Source organism: Coregonus lavaretus, assembly GCF_964263955.1.
Source record: "Coregonus lavaretus genome assembly, chromosome: 27".
Taxonomy (NCBI): domain Eukaryota; kingdom Metazoa; phylum Chordata; class Actinopteri; order Salmoniformes; family Salmonidae; genus Coregonus; species Coregonus lavaretus.
In genome coordinates, this window is record NC_140014.1 from 22,055,820 (window position 1) to 22,078,762 (window position 22,943).

At 41.5% G+C, this 22,943-nt stretch overlaps 2 protein-coding genes across 2 annotated transcripts; both read right to left on the reverse strand.

The window, feature by feature from the left end:
• Nucleotides 1-4,167: 4,167 nt before the first annotated feature.
• LOC311103104 (jun dimerization protein 2-like) lies at nucleotides 4,168-14,677 on the reverse strand. The gene is made up of 4 exons (XM_084144641.1): nucleotides 14,566-14,677; nucleotides 9,452-9,669; nucleotides 5,153-5,257; nucleotides 4,168-5,055 (listed from the first exon to the last, which is right to left on the reverse strand). The coding sequence occupies exons 1-4, from the start codon at nucleotides 14,651-14,653 to the stop codon at nucleotides 4,870-4,872; spliced, it is 597 nt and encodes a 198-aa protein (XP_084000767.1). The 5' UTR covers nucleotides 14,654-14,677; the 3' UTR covers nucleotides 4,168-4,869.
• An 889-nt stretch (nucleotides 14,678-15,566) lies between these two features.
• On the reverse strand, nucleotides 15,567-17,038 carry LOC311102330 (putative nuclease HARBI1). Its single transcript, XM_084143636.1, has 4 exons — nucleotides 16,826-17,038; nucleotides 16,641-16,756; nucleotides 16,433-16,544; nucleotides 15,567-16,338 (listed from the first exon to the last, which is right to left on the reverse strand). Exons 1-4 carry the CDS (start codon nucleotides 17,025-17,027, stop codon nucleotides 15,968-15,970), a joined length of 801 nt encoding a protein of 266 aa, XP_083999762.1. The 5' UTR covers nucleotides 17,028-17,038; the 3' UTR covers nucleotides 15,567-15,967.
• Nucleotides 17,039-22,943: the final 5,905 nt, after the last annotated feature.

Here is a 22,943-nt window from a genome sequence, read left to right on the forward strand (position 1 = left end):
AGCTTGGCACACCTGTATTTGGGGAGTTTCTCCCATTCTTACAGTGGGGAGAACAAGTATTTGATACACTGCCGATTTTGCAGGTTTTCCTACTCACAAAGCATGTAGAGTTCTGTAATTTTTATCATAGGTACACTTCAACTGTGAGAGACGGAATCTACAACAAAAATCCAGAAAATCACATTGTATGATTTTTAAGTAATTAATTTGCATTTTATTGCATGACATAAGTATTTGATCACCTACCAACCAGTAAGAATTCCAGCTCTCACAGACCTGTTAGTTTTTCTTTAAGAAGCCCTCCTGTTCTCCACTCATTACCTGTATTAACTGCACCTGTTTGAACTCGTTACCTGTATAAAAGACACCTGTCCACACACTCAATCAAACGGACTCCAACCTCTCCACAATGGCCAAGACCAGAGAGCTGTGTAAGGACATCAGGGATAAAATTGTAGACCTGCACAAGGCTGGGATGGGCTACAGGACAATAGGCAAGCAGCTTGGTGAGAAGGCAACAACTGTTGGCGCAATTATTAGAAAATGGAAGAAGTTCAAGATGACGGTCAATCACCCTCGGTCTGGGGCTCCATGCAAGATCTCACCTCGTGGGGCATCAATGATCATAAGGAAGGTGAGGGATCAGCCCAGAACTACAGGGCAGGACCTGGTCAATGACCTGAAGAGTGCTGGGACCACAGTCTCAAAGAAAACCATTAGTAACACACTACGCCGTCATGGATTAAAATCCTGCAGCGCACGCAAGGTCCCCCTGCTCAAGCCAGCGCATGTCCAGGCCCGTCTGAAGTTTGCCATTGACCATCTGGATGATCCAGAATGGGAGAAGGTCATGTAGTCTGATGAGACAAAAATAGAGCTTTTTGGTCTAAACTCCACTCGCCGTGTTTGGAGGAAGAAGAAGGATGAGTACAACCCCAAGAACACCATCCCAACCGTGAAGCATGGCAGTGGAAACATCATTCTTTGGGGATGCTTTTCTGCAAAGGGGACAGGACGACTGCACCGTATTGAGGGGAGGATGGATGGGGCCATGTATCGCGAGATCTTGGCCAACAACCTCCTTCCCTCAGTAAGACCATTGAAGATGGGTCGTGGCTGGGTCTTCCAGCATGACAATGACCCGAAACACACAGCCAGGGCAACTAAGGAGTGGCTCTGTAAGAAGCATCTCAAGGTCCTGGAGTGGCCTAGCCAGTCTCCAGACCTGAACCCAAAAGAAAATCTTTGGAGGGAGCTGAAAATCCGTATTGCCCAGCGACAGCCCCGAAACCTGAAGGATCTGGAGAAGGTCTGTATGGAGGAGTGGGCCAAAATCCCTGCTGCAGTGTGTGCAAACCTGGTCAAGACCTACAGGAAACGTATGATCTCTGTAATTGCAAACAAAGGTTTCTGTACGAAATATTAAGTTCTGCTTTTGTGATGTATCAAATACTTATGTCATGCAATAAAATGCAAATTAATTACTTAAAAATCATACAATTTGATTTTCTGGATTTTTGTTTTAGATTCCGTCTCTTACAGTTGAAGTGTACCTATGATAAAAATTAAAGACCTCTACATGCTTTGTAAATAGGAAAACCTGCAAGATCGGCAGTGTATCAAATACTTGTTCTCCCCACTGTATTTACAGATCCTCTCAAGCTCTGTCAGGTTGGATGGCGAGCGTTGCTGCACAGCTATTTTCAGGTCTCTCCAGAGATGTTAGATCGGGTTCAAGTCCGGGCTCTGGCTGGGCCCCTCAAGGACATTCAGAGACTTGTCCCAAAGCCACTCCTGCGTTGTCTTGGCTGTGTGCTTAGGGTCGTTGTCCTGTCGGAAGGTGAACCTTCGCCCCAGTCTGAGGTCCTGAGCGCTCTGGAGCAGGTTTTCATCAAGGATCCCTCTGTACTTTGCTCCGTTTCACCTATCCCTCAATCCTGACTAGTCTCCCAGTCCCTGCCGCTGAAAAACATCCCCACAGCATGATGCTGCCACCACCATGCTTCACCGTAGGGATGGTGCCAGGTTTCCTCCAGATGTGACTCTTTGGCCTGAATGCCAAGCGTTCTGGTTTCATCAGACCAGAGAATCTTGTTTCTCTTGGTCAGAGTCCTTTAGGTGCCTTTTGGCAAACTCCAAGCAGGCTGTCATGCACCTTTTACTGAGGAGTGGCTTCCATCTGGCCACTCTACCATAAAGGCCTGATTGGTGGAGTGCTGCGGAGATGGTTGTCCTTCAGGAAGGTTCTCACATCTCCACAGAGGAACTCTGGAGCTCTGTCAGAGTGACCAACGGGTTCTTGGTCATCTCCCTGACCAAGGCCCTTCTCCCCAGATTGCTCAGTTTGGCCGGGCGGCCAGCTCTAGGATATGTCTTGGTGGTTCCAAACTTCTTCCACTTAAGAATGATGGAGGCCACTGTGTTCTTGGGGATCTTCAATGCTGCAGAATTTTTTGGGACCCTTCCTCAGAGCTGTACCTTGACACAATCCTGTCTCGGAGGTCTACGGACAATTCCTTCAACCTCATGGTTTGGTATTTGCTCTGACATGCACTGTCAACTGTGGGACCTTATATAGACAGGTGTGTGCCTTTCCAAATCATGTCCAATCAATTGAATTTACCACAGGTGGACTCCAATTAAGTTGTAGAAACACCTCAATGATGATCAATGGAAACAGGATGCACCTAAGCTCACTTTTGAGTCTCATAGCAAAGGGTCTGAATACTTATGTAAATAAGGTATGTTTTTTATTTTTTATAAATTATTAAAAAATCTCTAAAAACCAGTTTTCGCTTTGTCGTTATGGGGTATTGTGTGTAGATTGATGAGGATTATTATTTTTTAATTCCATTTTAGAAAAAGGCTGTAACGTAACAAAATGTGGTCTGAATACTTTCCGAATGCACTGTAAATGAGCCTGTAAATACCCTCAGCTTTTATGAGTAATATTCTACCCTTCAGCGATAAAAGCCTTTGTAAACAATGATTGTTTCTTTTGAGTTCTCTCTATAAAACGGGATTAAAGTTCAGAAAACATCTAGCTTTTAGATTTTTTGTTATCGTAATTCCCAGATAAGTGAATCCTTAGATTGAGGGCATATCACAGTTTTTTACTGGCAACAGTTCACATTTATGTTCAACCCAAGACCAGAATGTTTTAGGGGCTATTTAACTCTAACTCTACGAGGTCCGAAGCCTGCTGGTTTTCTGTTCTACCAGATACTTAATTGCACACACCTGGTGTCCCAGGTCTAAATCAGTCCCTGATTAGATGGTAACAATGAAAAAATGCAGCGGAACTGGTTGAGGTCCAGAGTTGAGTTTGAGGGCTTTAAAGAATGAATGAATCACATTAAGTGCAATTGGAATCTGAGAGGAATACTTTAAAAAGAGGGTGGTGTCATCCTCTGACTAATAATGATCTCCCTGTTTGCAATAGAAATACCCTTTAAAACACTTGTCTTAATATGAGAAGTAAGAAGCTGTGTGGCTAATAGGAAGAGATAAGGTGAAATTGGACACACTTGTCTGATACCCCGCATGAATTCAAACCTTGGAGAGGTACCTGCTTTCAATTTGATAGAGCTATTACCATTTGTATACAGAGTTTAACAGTTTTACAAAATAAATCTCCAAAGCCAATTTTTTTAAGGGCATGAACAATAAAGTAATGTTCTACTGTATCAAAGGCTTTATAAAAATCCCAAAAGAGTATTAAACTCTCATCGGAGACCAAATCTGAGTGATCTATGATATGCAATACCAGTCTGACATTATTTGAGATGTGTCTATTTCTCAATCAATTAGTCTCCACTCCACAACATAATAGGTCATACATTTTGGCACCAGGCTTGTCCATATCTGGTTTTAATGTCTATTCTATGGTCCATATAGCCTCCCATGCCGGAACCTGTGTGCCTATATGAATATCCGCCATCAGATGGCAGTGTTACACAAAATTTACCCTTTAAACAAATGAATGAAAAAGTCAAGTGATCAAATCAAGCAGCTGATGTAAATGAGCTTATAGACAAATCATCAGCTGCATTTACATGGACTTATAGTAATGTTGTAATGATGCCAGGGTATGGTATCATTTACAATTAGGAATTTTGTAATGGCATTATTAATATCACGGATTAAATGACCATTTGAATAGTTGTTCACAGTTCTAAACCATAACAAATGTATTTATTTTTAACAGAAATACAAAATGTATCACCTTTTGTGATAGCTTATATATGTCTATATGATATAATGTACAGTAAGTATAAAAATCAGAACCATATTTGGAAGTAGCAATAGCAGACCAACTACAATGTAAACAGTCCATATATAGGCTATGTGCATATATGACGCCTGCGCCAAAATAAAAGACAAAAGAAAACGGTTCAACCGGTCTGCCATCAGGACATATCGTAATACAAATAAAAAATAATATTCAAAAACCATACTAGTTCATAACTAGTACGCATAAGTAAAAACAAAACATAGCACAAGCTCTGACTGTGCCTAGGGGCCTGAGAGATCTGTCACGTTGCCTAGGAGTGGTGGAGTATTTCTCACCAAGCTGCATTTAGCCATTTATTCTATTTATAGTGATAGTGGCTGAGGCTATGGGGCCCTGAATGGAAATAACAAAACAAAAAAAACATAGAAATAAATGTGTTTAACTGCCAGCACGAAGTCCAATCACATTGGGTCACCTTTGTGTTTAAAAGGCTCTCTGGCTCCAGGCAGGTGTGCTTAGCTGGTTTTCCTCTAAGCCAAGAACCCAGAGGTACTGAAGTGCTGCTAGTTGGCCGGAGTGGGGCTTCACTGTAAACTGGAACAACACGCTGCTCTTCTGCTCTGAGTCCTGAGACATCACTTGCCCTCCAGGTGCTCCAGCAGGGGGTTGGCTTCGCTCTCAGGGGTCTTGACGCTGTCCGTCCTGACGATGCACGTTGGGCGGTGGCGATTCAACATGATGATCAGCTGCTGCCGCTCATGCTTCAGCTCCTCGATCTGAGCTTTGAGGTCAGAGTTCATCACCTCTAGTCTCTCCGATTCCTGAGACAGAGGGGGCAGGAGGAAGGAAGGAAGATCATTACTTATTCTTAGAAAAGTTGAGATTGATTTTACATTTCATTAAAGAAAAACCTCTCACCCTTTGTAGATAGTCTGTCCTCTCCTTCTTTTTGTTTCTACAGCGTGCTGCTGCTACTTTGTTTTTCTCTCTCCTTCGTTTCCTCCTGTCTTCTTCCTCATCTCTCTACATTAAGGAGAAATGCAAACATATTTTACAACCGAACAAGGTGGAAAATGGACCCAGCAATTATGGTTCAAGTGTAGGAAACAATCTAAAAGCAGGTTACATTTGTTTTAATGATAATTCTGTCCAATAGGTGATGCCATTGGTCAACATTAAAAGGCCCAGCGCAAATCTCTCTACCTCTCAAAAGTTTGTGGTCACTCAGAAATGTCCTTGTTTTCAAAAGAAAAGCACAACAAAATTGTCCATTTAAAATAACATCAAATTGATCAGAAATACAGTGTAGACATTGTTAATGTTGTAACTGGAAACGGCTGATTTTTAATGGAATATCTACATAGGCGTACAGAGGCCCATTATCAGCATCCATCAGTCCTGTGTTCCAATGGCACGTTGTGTTTGCTAATCCAAGTTTATCATTTTAAAAAGGCTAATTGATCATTAGAAAACCCTTTTGCAATTATGTTAGCACAGCTGAAAACTGTTGTACTGATTAAAGAATCAATAAAACTGGCCTTCTTTAGACTAGTTGACTATCTAGAGCATCAGCAATTGTGGGTTCGATTACAGGCTCAAAATAGCCAGAAACAAATAACTTTCTTCTGAAACTCGTCAGTCTATTCTTGTTCTGAGAAATGAAGGCTATTCCATGCGAGAAATTGCCAAGAAATGGAAGATCTCGTACAACGCTGTGTACTACTCCCTTCACAGAACAGTGCAAACTGGCTCTAACCAGAATAGTAAGAGGAGTGGGAGGCCCCGGTGCACAACTGAGCAAGAGGACAAATACATTAGAGTGTCTAGTTTGAGAAACAGGCACCTCACAGGTCCTCAACTGGCAGCTTCATTAAATAGTACCCGCAAAACACCAGTCTCAATGTCAACAGTGAAGAGGCGACTCCGGGATGCTGACCTTCTAGGCAGAGTTGCAAAGAAAAAGCCATATCTCAGACTGGCCAATAAAAATAAAAGATTAAGATGTGCAGTCTGAGATGTGGCTTATCTCAGACTGGCCAATAAAAATAAAAGATTAAGATGGGCAGTCTGAGATATGGCTTTTTCTTTGCAACTCTGCCTAGAAGGTCAGCATCCCGGAGTCGCCGCTTCACTGTTGACATTGAGGCTGGTGTTTTACGGGTACTATTTAATGAAGCTGCCAGTTGAGGACCTGTGAGGTGCCTGTTTCTCAAACTAGACACTCTAATGTAAAAAAAAAAATCAGCCGTTTCCAGTTACAACATTGTCTACACTGTATTTCTGATCAATTTGATGTTATTTTAAAATGGACAAATTTTTTTTGCTTTTCTTTCGAAAACAAGGAAATGTCTAAGTGACCCCAAACTTTTGAACGGTAGTGTATATATATATATATATATATATATCTCCACACTACGAGGTTGGAATAACATTGTGAAATTCTGAAAATGTTGATAATGCATTTTAAGTGTTAAGAGCTGTTCCAAAATAAATGTCAGCCTGTTTTGGTGGGATCGAGTTTTGGCCTGCCTGGTAGTGATGGGACGATTGATACCGGTGCTCCGACACAGTTTTCAAAGCACTACTGATTCGACAACATATCGATGCTTGTATCAAAGTAACAATAACACGTGATGATGACATTCGAAGCTTCGGAGGTCACACTAGCATCTGACAGGTGTCATTGCTCGTAACTGAGAGCGCCGACCTCTGCTAGAAGCTTTTTGTTTTTATCTAGATATTTCACATTCTTAGAAGGTGTAAAGATACAGTAGCTCAGGGCGTAGCGCCACAAGGTAGAATAATCTATTCTGAAATTGTAGCACTAGTATCACATCTTGAGAGTGCCTATTTAGAATTGTTTTCTTTCTCAGTGATTGTAAATGAAACAGCTCTTGTAGTTGTTATTGGTCATTATCAAATTATGTATCAACGTTTTTTGTTAATATGTAAAGTTGAAAAAGTTTCATTCAAACCCAAAGCAAAGTTGACAAGCAGTTACCACGTAATAAATGACGTACAATGAATGCTTAGTTTGATCCCTCAGTCAGTGGATCCCGCCAAAAAATGGACCTCTGCTGGACACTATTTACAGGCGTACTATAGACATTCTTCTCCAGTTCTCACATAACAGGTGGTTCTGCCTGTATAGCAGCAGCAAATTAATCTCTAGTCTTGTGGAGGCACAGGATCAAATCCCTGTATAGATTAATTTATTTATTTTGCCTTTGAAACACTGGTTACATTGTATTTCTAACTTTTACATTATTAGTTTTGATAATCATAGGCTGTTCAGTTTTTTATTTAACATCGTAAATCATTCTGTCTTTTGTAAAAAATAAATAATTGTAAAATAAATCTAGGTTGCTCATTTTAAAGCATAGACGGATAGTTTCAAAGTAACAGCCCCACGTGATCAATGATGTACGAAGCTTCGTTTGATCACGTACCTTTTCGAACAGTCTGTTGTAAAATGCGAGATCCCACTGATTTCGCCGTGGTGCCGGTGCTTTCTTTGTTGCAAAGTTGCTTTCAAACACCGACCTCTAATGGACACCTTATTTACACATTTAGTTACATTTTTCCAGTTTATAGCACCTGAACGGTAGCTCAGCAGGTAGGAACAGGGATTTGGGATCAGACACCAGCATAGGCACATGATTGAATCCTGGCTATGGTCGAAAGCATTTTTCTGTGAAACCACAATATCTTCCCATTGTTGTTCAAAAAAAATTTTTATTTAGTGTAGCCTATGATAATGTTTTGTCTTCAGCATCCTAAATAATACCATGGATAGTGCTGAGCGATTAGTGCTTTTTGAGGTCAGTTCGGTTTCGGTACAATTATAAAAAAATTAATCACTGTTTTCTGATTATTTGGGTTGAATGCTGTAACAAAGAATAAAACAATTCATAAGAGTCCCATGATTGCCCATTACTGCTTATCACTTATTAACTATAATTTATACACTTTACTTCAATAAAATATTTCAGTTGTTGTGTATATGTATGTGTTTTATTTGATGGCTATTATTTAATTCCAAGTCATCATCTCATCTCTATAGAGCTACTGCCTGTGCTGTCTGACAAAATCACTATTTTGTTGTTCTTCAAAGTAAATAATGAATACTTTTATGACTGCTGAATACCAACTATCAATCACTTTGATCATGTATTTTCAGGTAGAGATACCTCGCGAAGCATCAGCTGCTCTCCATATCCCCTCACGATCACGCATTCTTGTCTCTTCCATAGCAGGCGTAAATGATACACAGACCAAGTAGATGCGTTATGGATTATGGTCATTGTAGTTAATTACCACGTTTTAATGCGCTAAACTATGTAGAGTATTGGCCTGTTGGAAACTACAACTCCCTACTACATCGCACAGTTCAAGCTGGATCTGATTTATCTCTAGAAACTGTGCAATGTGTGCATTGAGCTCAAATAAAATAAATATATAAGGGTAAGGGGCAAAAAGAACAAGTAGGATGTGGGATGCGAAGCCCGCATTCTAACTAAATTTAGTTTACCAACATTCACGCCTATCCATTGCGCTACGACGTTTTGATGGGTGCATTAGCATTTAGAAAACAGGTCTATATAAAACAGCAAACATGCTGATATGTATTCCTGACCAGCAGATGTCACTAATGTGCAGTGTTAAAAGTTCCGAATAATGAACCGTTTTTCGGCACAATTTGTTGAAAGCCCCAAAGGCATCGGTTACCCATCACTACTGCCTGGTGACATCACCAGGCGATAAATTAGTTAATAGACCAATAAGAAAAACTGTTCCAAACCTCTATGCCAATAACAGCTAGTTTTCAGTTTTCCCCTCCCCACTCAGACCACTCCCAAACAGTCCTAGCAAAATTCTTGCTTGAGAAGTTGCGCTTTGCTAAGAAGCTATTTTTGTTTCTTTTTGACCATTTTAGTTGAAAACAATCACAGTAAGGTACTTCATTGTTACCTAGAAATGATTTGATATTGTGATAAAAACAGCTGCATTGGATCTTTAAGTAGATACCGAAGTCCCTCTGAGCTCTGGGAACAAAACATTGCCTATGCATTTTAACTCAAACTTCTGTGATGGTTAGAAAAGTAAAAAATAATCAAACAAAAGAGTGAGTCTTAAACAGTAAAATTACCTGAAAGATGTCTCAATTCAAACGTCGCACATCATCTTCAAGAACCAAAGAAAAACTTTCATTCTCACCTCTGTTTTGATGGTTAGGGGCCTCTTCCCTAGCTTGCCCAGGAAGTGCAGTGGAGAGAGCATGGTCCCCAGTTCCCGGAGGTTGGCGTATTTGAGCTGGTCAGTCAGTGTAGTGGAGGGGATCCCTGCCAAGGGACCCAGGCTGGGAAATGAGCCGGCTGTCACCAGAGGATCTGAGATTGGTCCCGGCATCATATAAGACCCGGCCGTGACCACAGCTGATAGGAACAGGGACAAAAGGGCAGGAAAATACATTGAGAAGAAAATCAAAGACATGTGGATTGAGATGTACGATTCACCACCTTGTCCCTATACTCTGAACATTTCACAACATTTGGCAGCTATACCAGTGTAAAAGATCTGAATACATTTTACCCCAAATATTCACATTTCAAACCTGCTTCTGGTTTTGGTATAGTAGACAGATAATTAATTGATCTACTTTCATTTCAGTCTGCTAAATGGCTTAAAGGAGGCATTTCCCCGGGTGCACCTGGTCTCCCTGGCAGCCTTCTCTAATGAATTGTTGGCCTGTTGCAGAGCAGGAGGCAGAGGCTGTCTCCCATTAGGCCATTTTATTATTTCATCTCTCTTTTTTCTGGAATGTATGTATACTCCCATTTACAGAGGTCTTGGCATGGATCTATGTGGGGTTTTTTCATTCCCGAGGAGGCCAAGAGAGGCACACAGCCCTGCACAAAAGTAGACTCAGACACGTTCCCCTTTATGCCAAGGAGAACTACAGCCAGCAATTGCCAAGAAACACCCGTTGCCCATGTTTTCCTCCATATGAGCCTTTTCTCCATGTCAGGGAGGTGGAATGTGGCTGCGGGAGCTCAGGACAATGTGGCCAACCCTGATAAAGGCCCTTCCTCTAACCCTTCTCCTCCTATTTTGTCTGACTAAACTGACACTATCCAAGAGCTATGGTGCCATACTTGTTCATCAGTGTCTTCCCTGTAAATCTGTTTGGTTTACAACTGTAGTGATATAAGTTTTGCAAGGACATCTGCCTCTATTCCCAGGTGAGTAGCAAGTAATTAATTTGGGAGGATGACGGATAGGGTATAGGTTACACTGTAGCTCACTAAACAGTGTCTCAATATAGTATATTTAAAGAAAAAGCACTTTACATCTATAACTGCTTGATTCTACTAAATTTTGCCTCACTCATTTGTAAGCTTGCATCAGCCATTCATTCTCTTGCTACTATTCAATGCCAAGGTTGCAATGAAAATCAAGCCACTCTAAAATCAAAGAGAAGGTGCGTGGAGAGGGGTAGCCAAGGACAACAGCTAGCTACCACAACTCTCCCAAGGATATCAGAGCCTGTTGCACGCTGCAGACAAGACCGCTGTCTGATTTCATTTGCCCACACACATTCACATTTCCCACCACATTATGGACTGAAATGGACTCAGCAGCACAAGAGCAAATACTCACAACACCAACCAAGTAACACCCCTGGGGTACAACCTGGGTAAAGAATCATATTAATGTACCCCTTTGCTCTGAATGTACAGTATCCTTCCAAAATATCTAAAAATAGAAATCGCTTATGAGCCCAGCAGGATATGCAAGCATTCAAGTAATGACTGAGAATGATGAGGAAAAATAAACAGAACAGAAACAGTGTTCTCTTTGTTTGGAAGTTAGCATGCCATTTCCATCGCTATTCACACGGCCGTAACACATCTGGACAACAGGAACACCTATGTGAGAATACTGTTCATTGACTACAGTTTAGCATTCAACACCATTGTTCCCTCCAAGCTCGACACCAAGCTCAGAGCCCTGGGTCTGGACACCACCCTCTGCAACTGGACCCTGGACTTCCTGACGGGCAGACCACAGGCTGTGAGGATTGGCAACAACACCTCCTCCACAATGACTCTTAAGGGGCCCCCTAATGATGTTTCCTCGGCCTTCTGCTGTACTTCCTGTACACCTACGACTGCATGGCTTTGCATGACACCAACTCCATCATCAAGTTTGCTGATGACACCACGATTGTAGGCCTGATAACTAACAACAAGTCAGCCTATAGGGAGGAGGTAAGTGAACTGGCATTGTGGTGCCAGGACAACCACCTTTCCCTCAACGTCAGCAAAACAAAGGAGTTAATTGTTGACTTCAGGAAGCAGAGGAGGGAACATGCACTGATTCAAATCAACGGGACTGCAGCAGAGAGAGACAGCAGTTAAGTTCCTCCGCGTCCACATCACTGAGGACATGGCATGGACCAACAATACCACCACTCTTGTCAAGAGGGTGCAACAGAGTCTCTACTTCCTAAGGCAGCTGAATACATTTGCATGCCACCCAGGTCCTCTCCATATACTACTGCTGCACCATCGAGAGCGCCCTGACCAGTTGCATCACGGCCTGATACGAAAATGTCTCCGTCCACAACCGCAAGGCCCTCCAGCGGGTGATGAAGACAGCCCAGTACGTCACTGGGACCGTGCTCCCACCCATCTAGGAAATCTACTCGAAACGGTGCCTGAGGAAGGCACGCAGTATCATTAAGGACCCCACACACTAGCTGTTCACTCCCTTACCGTCGAGCAGTCGGTATCGGAGCATGAGGTCTGATACCAACAGGCTCAGAGACCGTTTCCATCTACAAGCCAACAGACTACTGAACACTTGAACTGGACTGACCACCTGCACTGACTCTCCACACCTTGGCATACATGCACCCACTCACATACACACATTCATGCTACACACATCACAACTGCTGCTACCAGACTTATTACGATTGCTAAATGCTGCACAATTTAAACACTTGCCTCCCTATCCCCCCTTCCCCAAAACATGTAAATATTGGACTATACATTGTGCCTTCCTGTATTATACTCATGATAAAATGTTTATTCTATTCTACTGAGCCATTTACTTCATGCTCTTATTTTTTATATTTTATTATTTATTATTATTGTTGCATTGTTGGGAAGGAACAGGCAAGTAAGCATTTTGTTGGACGGTGAATACCATGTGTATCCTGTACATACGACTAATACAACTTCAAACTAGTAAAAGAGTGTACAATAATCCAGATACCCAGGATACATTGATACAGGATCTCCTACACTGATCTCAGACCCTACCCAAATAATAGAAAGTACTGAAGGTTTCCTTCAATGTCTACGCAGTCTGGGCCTATGCTGTTTAGTCGTACAATGTTGAGTTCCAATTAATGGGAACCAAGCAAAGTAAGCCAATAACCTTACTCTGGGCAAGGTACTAAGACAAGTCATTTGAGGTTTTGGTGTATTTGCATGCAAGTGTGGCCTGTTTCACTCAACAATACTCTACCCCTTTCTACCTGCCCCCTCCCTCCACCACCTAAATGCCCTAATGTGCAGCATTAAAATCTACCAACAGCTTCCATTTGCCCTCCTTTTACAGCAAATTCTGTTCAACTAAGTAAATCATTTATTAAAATATTATTATTGCACAGATACAACCCAATTTGGCTTTACGGATGAAAATCTGGTAATTGTCATATATAACAGAATAGATTTGGTGCAGAACGTGATTCCATTTTTGCTGTGTGGTGCACATTTTCATTGTACCGGACTGAAACCAATTTTTAAATCAAGAAAACACAAGCAAATGTCCATCATTTTGTCTCAGATTATAATTAGTTTCAGTTCCAAAGTTACTCAAAAGAAAAGTACCAGGCCCAAAAATCTGGAAGTAATATGTGGAACTCCTCTAGTATGGTTAAAAACAGTACTGTTATGACGTTAGTTGTAATGCTACATGATGACAATGACCTCCGTGGCAGCTTTAGTAACCTATGCAGTAGTCACATACTTCGACAACCAGGTCTCCATAATGTTTTTTATGCAACAACTATAATGTGTGTAGCACAGTTTATGTGCAGGCTAACTGCACTTACACAGGCATTGCAGATATCTATGAAAATAATCGAATAGACTTATTGTTGTCCTTGTATTAGAGACAAACAGATTTTGGTAACTTATTTTAACACCCTGACTAAGTTCCTCTGGATAAGAGCATCTGCCAAATGACCAAAATGTATATCTTAATGTAATGCCCTGTGTTCCTGCATTGCATTCACAAAGAAACATGTTGTTTTCTCCCTCCCAGTGAATACAAGGAATGAATGGTGAACAATAAGGCAGGGTTTATGAGAAATCCATTGTCTCATGTCAATCTGGTCCAAAGTGGTTCCTCACACCTAGCTGTGATAGACGCCTTAGGTTTTCCATTGAGGACTGTATCTGCAACCTCACCCTTCATATAATCTATGTCCCAATAAAGGCAGATTGGAAAATGTAATTAAATTAAAATATGTATTTTATTTAATAAGAACGATACACATGTGTTCATTACTCAATGATTAGGATATTCAACAGTGAAAGTTTCGAAACTAAAACAGAAAGTTAAAAAAGAGAGAAGAAACCTTTAACAGAGCGCTGAATTAGTTGCGAAATGAACATTATTACCAGAAGCCAATTTTATTTCACAGAAACATCGATCCAGTGTGCAGTGTAAGTAGTAGGCTAACATTGTAATAGGCTACCTACTAAATTGATACATTGTCAGAATTCCATCAAGTTTATGTAACACTCCTGAAAGCCAGTGTTTACACAGAACAAGAAAAGTAAACCTCGGTTAATAATGATACACTTGAGTCATGACTCATTTCAAAGCAGAAGCTATTATTCAGTATGGAATGCATGTTATGTAACTGACTTTTGCAGAGTGATGAAACATTAAATCAATTATACGTGTTGTGAGGAATGTTTTGTCATATTCGTTCAGGAAAAATAAAGTTGCAGAGTACCACTTTATTAGGATGAATAAACGTGTAGGTCTGCAACCTTGCAAGCGTGCATACTAAACAGAAGAAAACCATTGAGTGCAAAGTTATGTCTCATGAAGAACGTTTATAATCTCCATAAATGCTTACATTAGGCTATTGCTGCCCAATCCAAAAAGAACGAAAGAACGGGATTGCTCAATTGCACGACCGTGCACAATTGTCCACTGAAAAACGAATGGGCTGCTCACACTCGCAACTCAAGCGTGGCGCCCCAGTATAATAAATGTTTCTCGATTACGAAAATGTCTATTACCTGACTTTGATCCCGAGTGCAACAGTTGTCCTTTCTTCTGGTCAGTTGAAGGTCGAGAATAGATTTTAAAAAGTGGAAACCGTTGCATCAGCCCGTTTAAATAGTGATCCCTATCTGGGAGGATTTGGGAATGCGGAAATGAGTTATGCCAACTAGACGTAAACTGGGATGTAAAAAGTACAGCTCAAAGTGAGCGCAAGATGTAGGGAAGTCCTATCCGCCCCTCCCCTAGAAACCAGAAAACAATCCACTCCACTGACCCAGTGCAGAGCAGGGGCCTGTTGCACAAAACTAGGATAAGGGATTAAGCCAGGATATCTTGGTGATCCTGGCTCAATTGATCCGTAATCCGGTTGCACTAAAGATGGATAGGGGGCAGGAGGATATTTTATGGTATAAATTACCATGGAGATTTATTCTGTGGAGCTAGCCTGCTCCAGACCAGGCTAAATTCCAGGATCTATTTAATCTCATCCCTAATGTCAGTCAGCAGTCACCACAAATGGAAACCAATAGTTATTTCACTGCTCACTATACATTGTTATCACATATAACTAGACCCACTGTCATTATTTAAACGTTTGTGATCATTAATTTCAATGATTTTGGATAAAAAATGATTTTTAGATGATGTTGCTATCATTAGATAATTTACAGTTTCCCATAGACTATAAGGCTATATATAAAATGATAGAATATTAGGGCCACAGAGGGGAAAAAAACACAAGTCATAATATTGTAACCAGTTGTTTTAAAGGAGGACAGTTGTTAAAATGACAGATGTGGGGCATTTCGTGAAATTGTACTTCAGTATGGTTTCATAAACAAAGACATGCTGATGTGCCAGAATATTAAGTATCACATTGTCATAAGTATCAAAACTGTAAAAACAATATGTAGCTTTTTTGCAGAAAGAACCAGCCTCATAAATTTATGACTTTATCCTTTTTCTTCAGTGTGGCCCTAGTACTCTGTCATATAAACAAATACACATTCCATATGAATATAAAAACACAATGTGTAACATTATGTTCCTTTATTGAATAAGGACAAAACAAAGCAGGTAAACCATCAGCTCCTTTCGAAACTGAAGTCACAGTGACTCTACAAGATGGAAAGCACAGAATCCAAGCATATTATACAAAATGATACATACACATTCAAAGGTCTGTATATAACACACCCTGCATGTCTGCACACTAAAATAAATGCAGGACAAATCCATACACATCAACTGAACAGACAAATGAATGGATGCAGTAGCCTCCCTGCAGCCTTGTATTACACACAGTATACCGCACAAACATCATAAGAGGCCAAATTCGTAAAAAAACGAACCCAAAAAAACCCAAATTCCTCTGCCACCGCAGGACATATTTAACCAAAATTGAAAGCACACATACTAACTAAAATAATTCAACACATATTGGTCCCTCAGCAGCCGACCACTGTCGTCATCAGGGAAGATTGCCGGATTGTCCCAGTCCATGGCTGGTGGCACTCTGGGGGCCCTCTCCTTCCTCAGGCAGGCCACATTGTGGAGGACAGCACAAGCCACAGTAATATCACATGCCCTAACAGGGCTGACCCTTAATTTGTGAAGGCAGTGAAAGCGTGCCTTCAGGAGGCCAAAGGTCATTTCAACTCTGGCCCTGGTCCTGGCATGGGCATGGTTGTAGGCCTGCTGTGCTTCCTGGGGGTCTGTGAAAGGTGTCAGGAGAAAAGGCTGGCAGCCATACCCCCTGTCTCCCAGCAACACACCAGAGAATTCACCTGTCAACACAAAATCTCATCATTACTACCTCATAAACACAGTGATATTCTTGACACAGCCATGATGGTTATAAATAGGGGTTGTGTGGCTTACCTTGTGATAGGCACTGATAGATTTCAGAGGCCCGAAAGATTCTGGAGTCATGGACTGAGCCAGGCCATTTTGCCACAACATTGCTGATCACACAGTCAGCATTGCAGACCATCTGAAATCATAAGATGAGGAATATTACACCAATCAATGCACATCACTGGCAATGCAGAGTGTTCGTCAATGGACAATATCAAAAAGTTATGTTCACCTGAACATTAATGCTGTGAAAGGATTTCCTATTCACAAAATCGGCCTCATGGGCACCTGAGGGGGCTTTTATCCTTATGTGTGTGCAGTCCACTGCACCAATGACATTGGGGAAACCTGTCACACAAAGTAATGAGTATCCTACTATGTGTTAACAGTTGTCCTGTAATTTGTAGATCCTCTTACCTGCAATCCTATAGAACTCCTCTTTGATGTCACAGAGTCTTCTGTGGCCAGGGAAGGAGATGAAGACATCTGCTAATGCTTTGATAGCCAGACACACACTCCTTATTGTGCGGCAAATTGTGGCCTTGTTCAGCTGTTCTGCATCCCCCACTGAGTACAGGAAGGCTCCACTAGCAAAAAAGCGCAAGGCCACACAAACCATTTGCTCCACACTCAGTGCATGGCTCCGTGCAGTGCAGTGCTTAATCCTGGGACCCAGTAGTCTGCATAGATACCTGATGCCATCTGCAGAAAACCTGTATCTTTCATATAGATGGTCATCAGGGAAGGCCAGTGGGTCCAACCGGTCCCTGAAGACCCTTTCTCGCCTGAAGGCTCTCCTCAGCACAAGTGCTTCTTCATCCACCACATCTCGCACGAATGGGCATGCCATTGTCAGAGCAGAAAGGAACACACAATTTTGGGCCTTCATATAGGCTAGTGGCCACACCTGGTGCTGGGGGGGTGGGCAAAAGAGGGCGATGCCTTATAACGATGACTTGGTTGTACTGATTGCTGGGAAAATAAAAAAAACCTTAGAAAGATGCCACCGTCCTGTGTGCTCACAATAAGAGCTCATATGTCATGGCTCACTTGACTTTACGAGAATATACCTAATTTTTATTTTGAGCTGTGTCATCTTCTTGGAGCTGGGGGAGGAAAGAAAAATAATGATTAATACATTTGTGTTACAGTTAGCATACAGTGTACATTGAAGGCATATCTCACCTCCCTCTCAAGTTTTTTTATTTCAAGGTCCAGTTTCCTAATTGTCCTCTTTTTTATTTCGGACTCCAGTGCAAGATTTTCCATCTTTTTCTTCTTGTACTGAATGTCTATGTCTGCCAGTTCTATTTGGCGCCGGAGGTGGTTGCCATACAACTTTCTGATAGCTTGTGAGCTCTGTGAACACAATACAATTAGCGCAGCTGGAATTTGGCAGGATGTGGTGTCCTTTTATTAATACGCACTATGTTGCCAGGCTGGTTTTCCCACTGTATAGCATCTGGGTCCTGTAAAAGAAATTAGATTTTTTGATTTTGATGAGGACTCCTCACCATTGTAGAGTAAATAGTACTTTCACAGTCTTAACATGATACCTCATGCCTTCTGGAATCCAGAGAGATGGTCTCCTCCTCATCATCGTCTCCATCATGTGCTGTTGCTGCTGCACTGGGGCCTTCACCCTATCACATTTAATCGGATTCATATTGAAGCTAGTAGACAAGACATGCCAGGCCTACAGTATGCCTTTGATGGAGTACTCACTGGATCAGCATCGTCTGGTGCTTGTGCTGGTGGCTCTAACAGGAACACAGTGCTGCCAGACACTGCAAGGCAATAGGTAAACCAAAGTCAGACAGTCCAAATTGATTCAATATGAATGTGGTTGTATCCCATGTAGAGATGGAAGGACATACCTTGAATGAAGCGGGTGGCATCTTGGGAGGAACCTATGCTCGTCTCTTTCCCCCCAGGGATCCCCTCTAAGACGGGCCTGCCTTTATTTAGCTCCAAGGCCATGTCCTCTGCTGGGGTAAGGTCAGCCTTTGGTGACCCACCACCCGTGCCTTGTCTGTGGGTATTCTTTTTCACTGCTAAAACAGTACAGACAATGTGTGAGCAGGCACCTTCTGGGTACAATATATGCTTGTGCTTTGTTAAATATTAGTCAGGGACCATACCATTCTGCAGAATGTTCTTGTATTTGATTTTGACCTGCTGCCATGTCCGTTTTGGCCCGTTCATGTTTAATCTACACACACACACACACACACACACACACACACACACACACACACACACACACACACACATTTAATGGAGTCACACTGCAAAAAATTACTTGGTATTTTTGTCTTGTTTTCAGTAAAAATATCAAAAAATTTATCATAGCTTTATACAGTGTGATGGAGTTACTTTACACAATTTCACTCATATCTGCAGTGCATTTCAATTAAAAATTTAACCGTTTCATAATTACAGTACAACTGCATTTTTGGAGATGTGAATTAAATATTTGAATTGTAATTGTGATGTTTCAGCGGAGCGGTGAGTGTGTAATTGTGCACTACTTACGCATTCAGGCGGTCTGCAATACTTTGCCACGCTTTTTCTCTTTGCTTTATCACTGTGGCGGTGTTGCCTTTCTTCTTAATTATATCTTTTACCTCCTCGTATGCCTCCATGAGGATTTGTGCTTCCGACGGGGAAAAGTACGCGGCTCTAGTTGCCATGGTAAATCAGTTAATCTGTGATCTGTGGCGGGGTCTATTTGAGTGAGCCGTGAGCGCGCACCTATCCAGGATTGGTTTCACCTGGCTTAATGAATCCGTGTCTGCTCATCCTGGCTTGGTCTTTGTGCAACCAATTAAGCCTGGACGCACATGTTTTGGCTTCATTGAGCTCAGCTGAGTCATTTATCCCGGATGTCTTAATTCTACTTTTGTGCAACAGGCCCCAGGACAGACCCTGCAGTTGTGATTCCGTGTGTAATTAACACCTGCCATTAATGCCTATAAACACCATTCTTGTTTGATTCATTCACAATATCAATACTCTCACTTTCTATTCCACAGACAGAGAGAGAGCGAGAGAGAGAGAGAGATAATGCTTACTGTTAATTCTTTTATTGTTTAATTCACTTTTGTTTATAATCTATTTCACTTGCTTTGGCAATGTAAACATAGGTTTCCCATGCCAATAAAGCCCCCTTAAATTTAAATTTAAATTGAGAGAGAGAGAGAGAGAGAGAGAGAGAGAGACAATCAATCAATTCCAGACCCAGGGACATGTACTAGTCTGTGGCGACCTAAATGCCAGAACTGGACAAGAACCTGACACCCTCAGCACACAGGGGGACATACACCTACCTGGAGGTGACAGCATTCCCTCCCCCATATGCCCCCCTAGGCACAACTACGACAACATAACCAACAAAAACGGGTCACGACTCCTGCAGCTCTGTCGCACACTGGGTATGTACATAGTCAATGGTAGGCTTCGAGGGGACTCCTATGGTAGGTACACCTATAGCTCATCTCTTGGCAGTAGTACTGTAGACTACTTTATCACTGACCTCAACCCAGAGTCTCTCAGAGCGTTCACAGTCAGCCCACTGACACCCCTATCAGACCACAGCAAAATCACAGTCTACTTGAACAGAGCAATACTCAATCATGAGGCATCAAAGCCAAAGGAACTGAATAATATTAAGAAATGCTATAGATGGAAGGAAAGTAGTGTTGAAACCTACCAAAAAACAATTAGGAAACAACAAATTCAATCCATTCTAGACAACTTCCTGGACAAAACGTTCCACTGTAATAGTGAAGGTGTAAACTTGGCAGTAGAAAACCTAAACAGTATATTTGACCTCTCAACTTCCCTATCAAATCTAAAAATCTCTAACAGAAAACCAAAGAAAAGTAATAACAGTGATAAATGGTTTGATGAAGAATGCAAAAACCGAAGAAAGAAATTGAGAAACCTATCCAACCAAAAACATAGAGACCCAGAAAACCTGAGCCTACGCCTTCACTATGGTGAATCACTAAAACAATACAGAAATACACTACGGAAAAAGAAGGAACAGCATGTCAGAAATCAGCTCAATGTAATTGAAGAATCCATAGACTCTAACCACTTCTGGGAAAATTGGAAAACACTAAACAAACAACAACACGAAGAGCTATCTATCCAAAACGGAGATGTATGGGTAAACCACTTCTCCAATCTTTTTGGCCCTATAACAGAGAACAAACAAAAAATATATATACATGATCAAATGCAAATCTTAGAATCAACTATTAAAGACTACCAGAACCCACTGGATTCTCCAATTACATTGAATGAACTACAGGACAAAATACAAACCCTCCAACCCAAAAAGTCCTGTGGTGTTGATGGTATCCTCAATGAAATGATAAAATATACAGACCACAAATTTCAATTAGCTATACTTAAACTCTTTAACATCATCCTTAGCTCTGGCATCTTCCCCAATATTTGGAACCAAGGACTGATCACCCCAATCCACAAAAGTGGAGACAAATTTGACCCCAATAACTACCGTGGGATATGCGTCAACAGCAACCTGGGGAAAATCCTCTGCATTATCATTAACAGCAGACTAGTTCATTTCCTCAGTGAAAACAATGTACTGAGCAAATGTCAAATTGGCTTTTTACCAAATTACCGTACGACAGACCACGTATTCACCCTGCACACCCTAATTGACAAACAAACAAACCAAAACAAAGGCAAAGTCTTCTCATGTTTTGTTGATTTCAAAAAAGCTTTTGACTCAATTTGGCATGAGGGTCTGCTATACAAATTGATGGAAAGTGGGGTTGGGGGAAAAACATACGACATTATAAAATCCATGTACACAAACAACAAGTGTGCGGTTAAAATTGGCAGAAAACACACATTTCTTTCCACAGGGCCGTGGGGTGAGACAGGGATGTAGTTTAAGCCCCACCCTCTTCAACATATATATCAACGAATTGGCGAGGGCACTAGAACAGTCTGCAGCACCTGGCCTCACCCTACTAGAATCTGAAGTCAAATGTCTTCTGTTTGCTGATGATCTGGTGCTTCTGTCACCAACCAAGGAGGGCCTACAGCAGCACCTAGATCTTCTGCACAGATTCTGTCAGACCTGGGCCCTGACAGTAAATCTCAGTAAGGCAAAAATAATGGTGTTCCAAAAAAGGTCCAGTTGCCAGGCCCACAAATACAAATTCCATCTAGACACCGTTGTCCTAGAGCACACAAAAAACTATACATACCTCGGCCTAAACATCAGCGCCACAGGTAACTTCCACAAAGCTGTGAACGATCTGAGAGACAAGGCAAGAAGGGCCTTCTATGCCATCAAAAGGAACATACAATTTGACATACCAATTAGGATCTGGCTAAAAATACTTGAATCAGTTATAGAACCCATTGCCCTTTATGGTTCTGAGGTCTGGGGTCCGCTCACCAACCAAGAATTCACAAAATGGGACAAACACCAAATTGAGACTCTGCAGGCAGAATTCTGCAAAAACATCCTCTGTGTACAACGTAAAACACCAAATAATGCATGCAGAGCAGAATTAGGCCAATACCCGCTAATTATCAAAATCCAGAAAAGAGCCGTTAAATTCTATAACCACTTAAAAGGAAGCGATTCCCAAACCTTCCATAACAAAGCCATCACCTACAGAGAGATGAACTTGGAGAAGAGTCCCCTAAGTAAGCTTGTCCTGGGCCTCTGTTCACAAACACAAACAGACCCCACACAGCCCCAGGACAACAACAACAACAACACAATTAGACCAAACCAAATCATGAGAAAACAAAAAGAGAATTACTTGACACATTGGAAAGAACAAACAAAAAAACAGAGCAAACTAGAATGCTATTTGGCCCTAAACAGAGAGTACACAGTGGCAGAATACCTGACCACTGTGACTGACCCAAACTTAAGGAAAGCTTTGACTATGTACAGACTCAGTGAGCATAGCCTTGCTATTGAGAAAGGCCGCCGTAGGCAGACCTGGCTCTCAAGAGAAGACAGGCTATGTGCACACTGCCCACAAAATGAGGTGGAAACTGAGCTGCACTTCCTAACCTCCTGCCAAATGTATGACCATATTAGAGACACATATTTCCCTCAGATTACAGCGATCCACAAAGAATTCGAAAACAAACCCAATTTTGATAAACTCTCTTATCTACTAGGTGAAAAACCACAGTGTGCCATCACAGCTGCAAGATTTGTGACCTGTTGCCACAAGAAAAGGGCAACCAGTGAAGAACAAACACCATTGTAAATACAACCCATATTTATGTTTATTTATTTTCCCATTTGTACTTTAACTATTTGCACATTGTTACAACACTGTATATATACATAATATGACATTTGAAATGTCTTTATTCTTTTGAAACTTCTGAGTGTAATGTTTACTGTTAATATTTATTGTTTATTTCACTTTTGTTTACTATCTACTTCACTTGCTTTGGCAATGTTAACACACGTTTCCCATGCCAATAAAGCCCTTAAATTGAATTGAATTGAATTGAAATT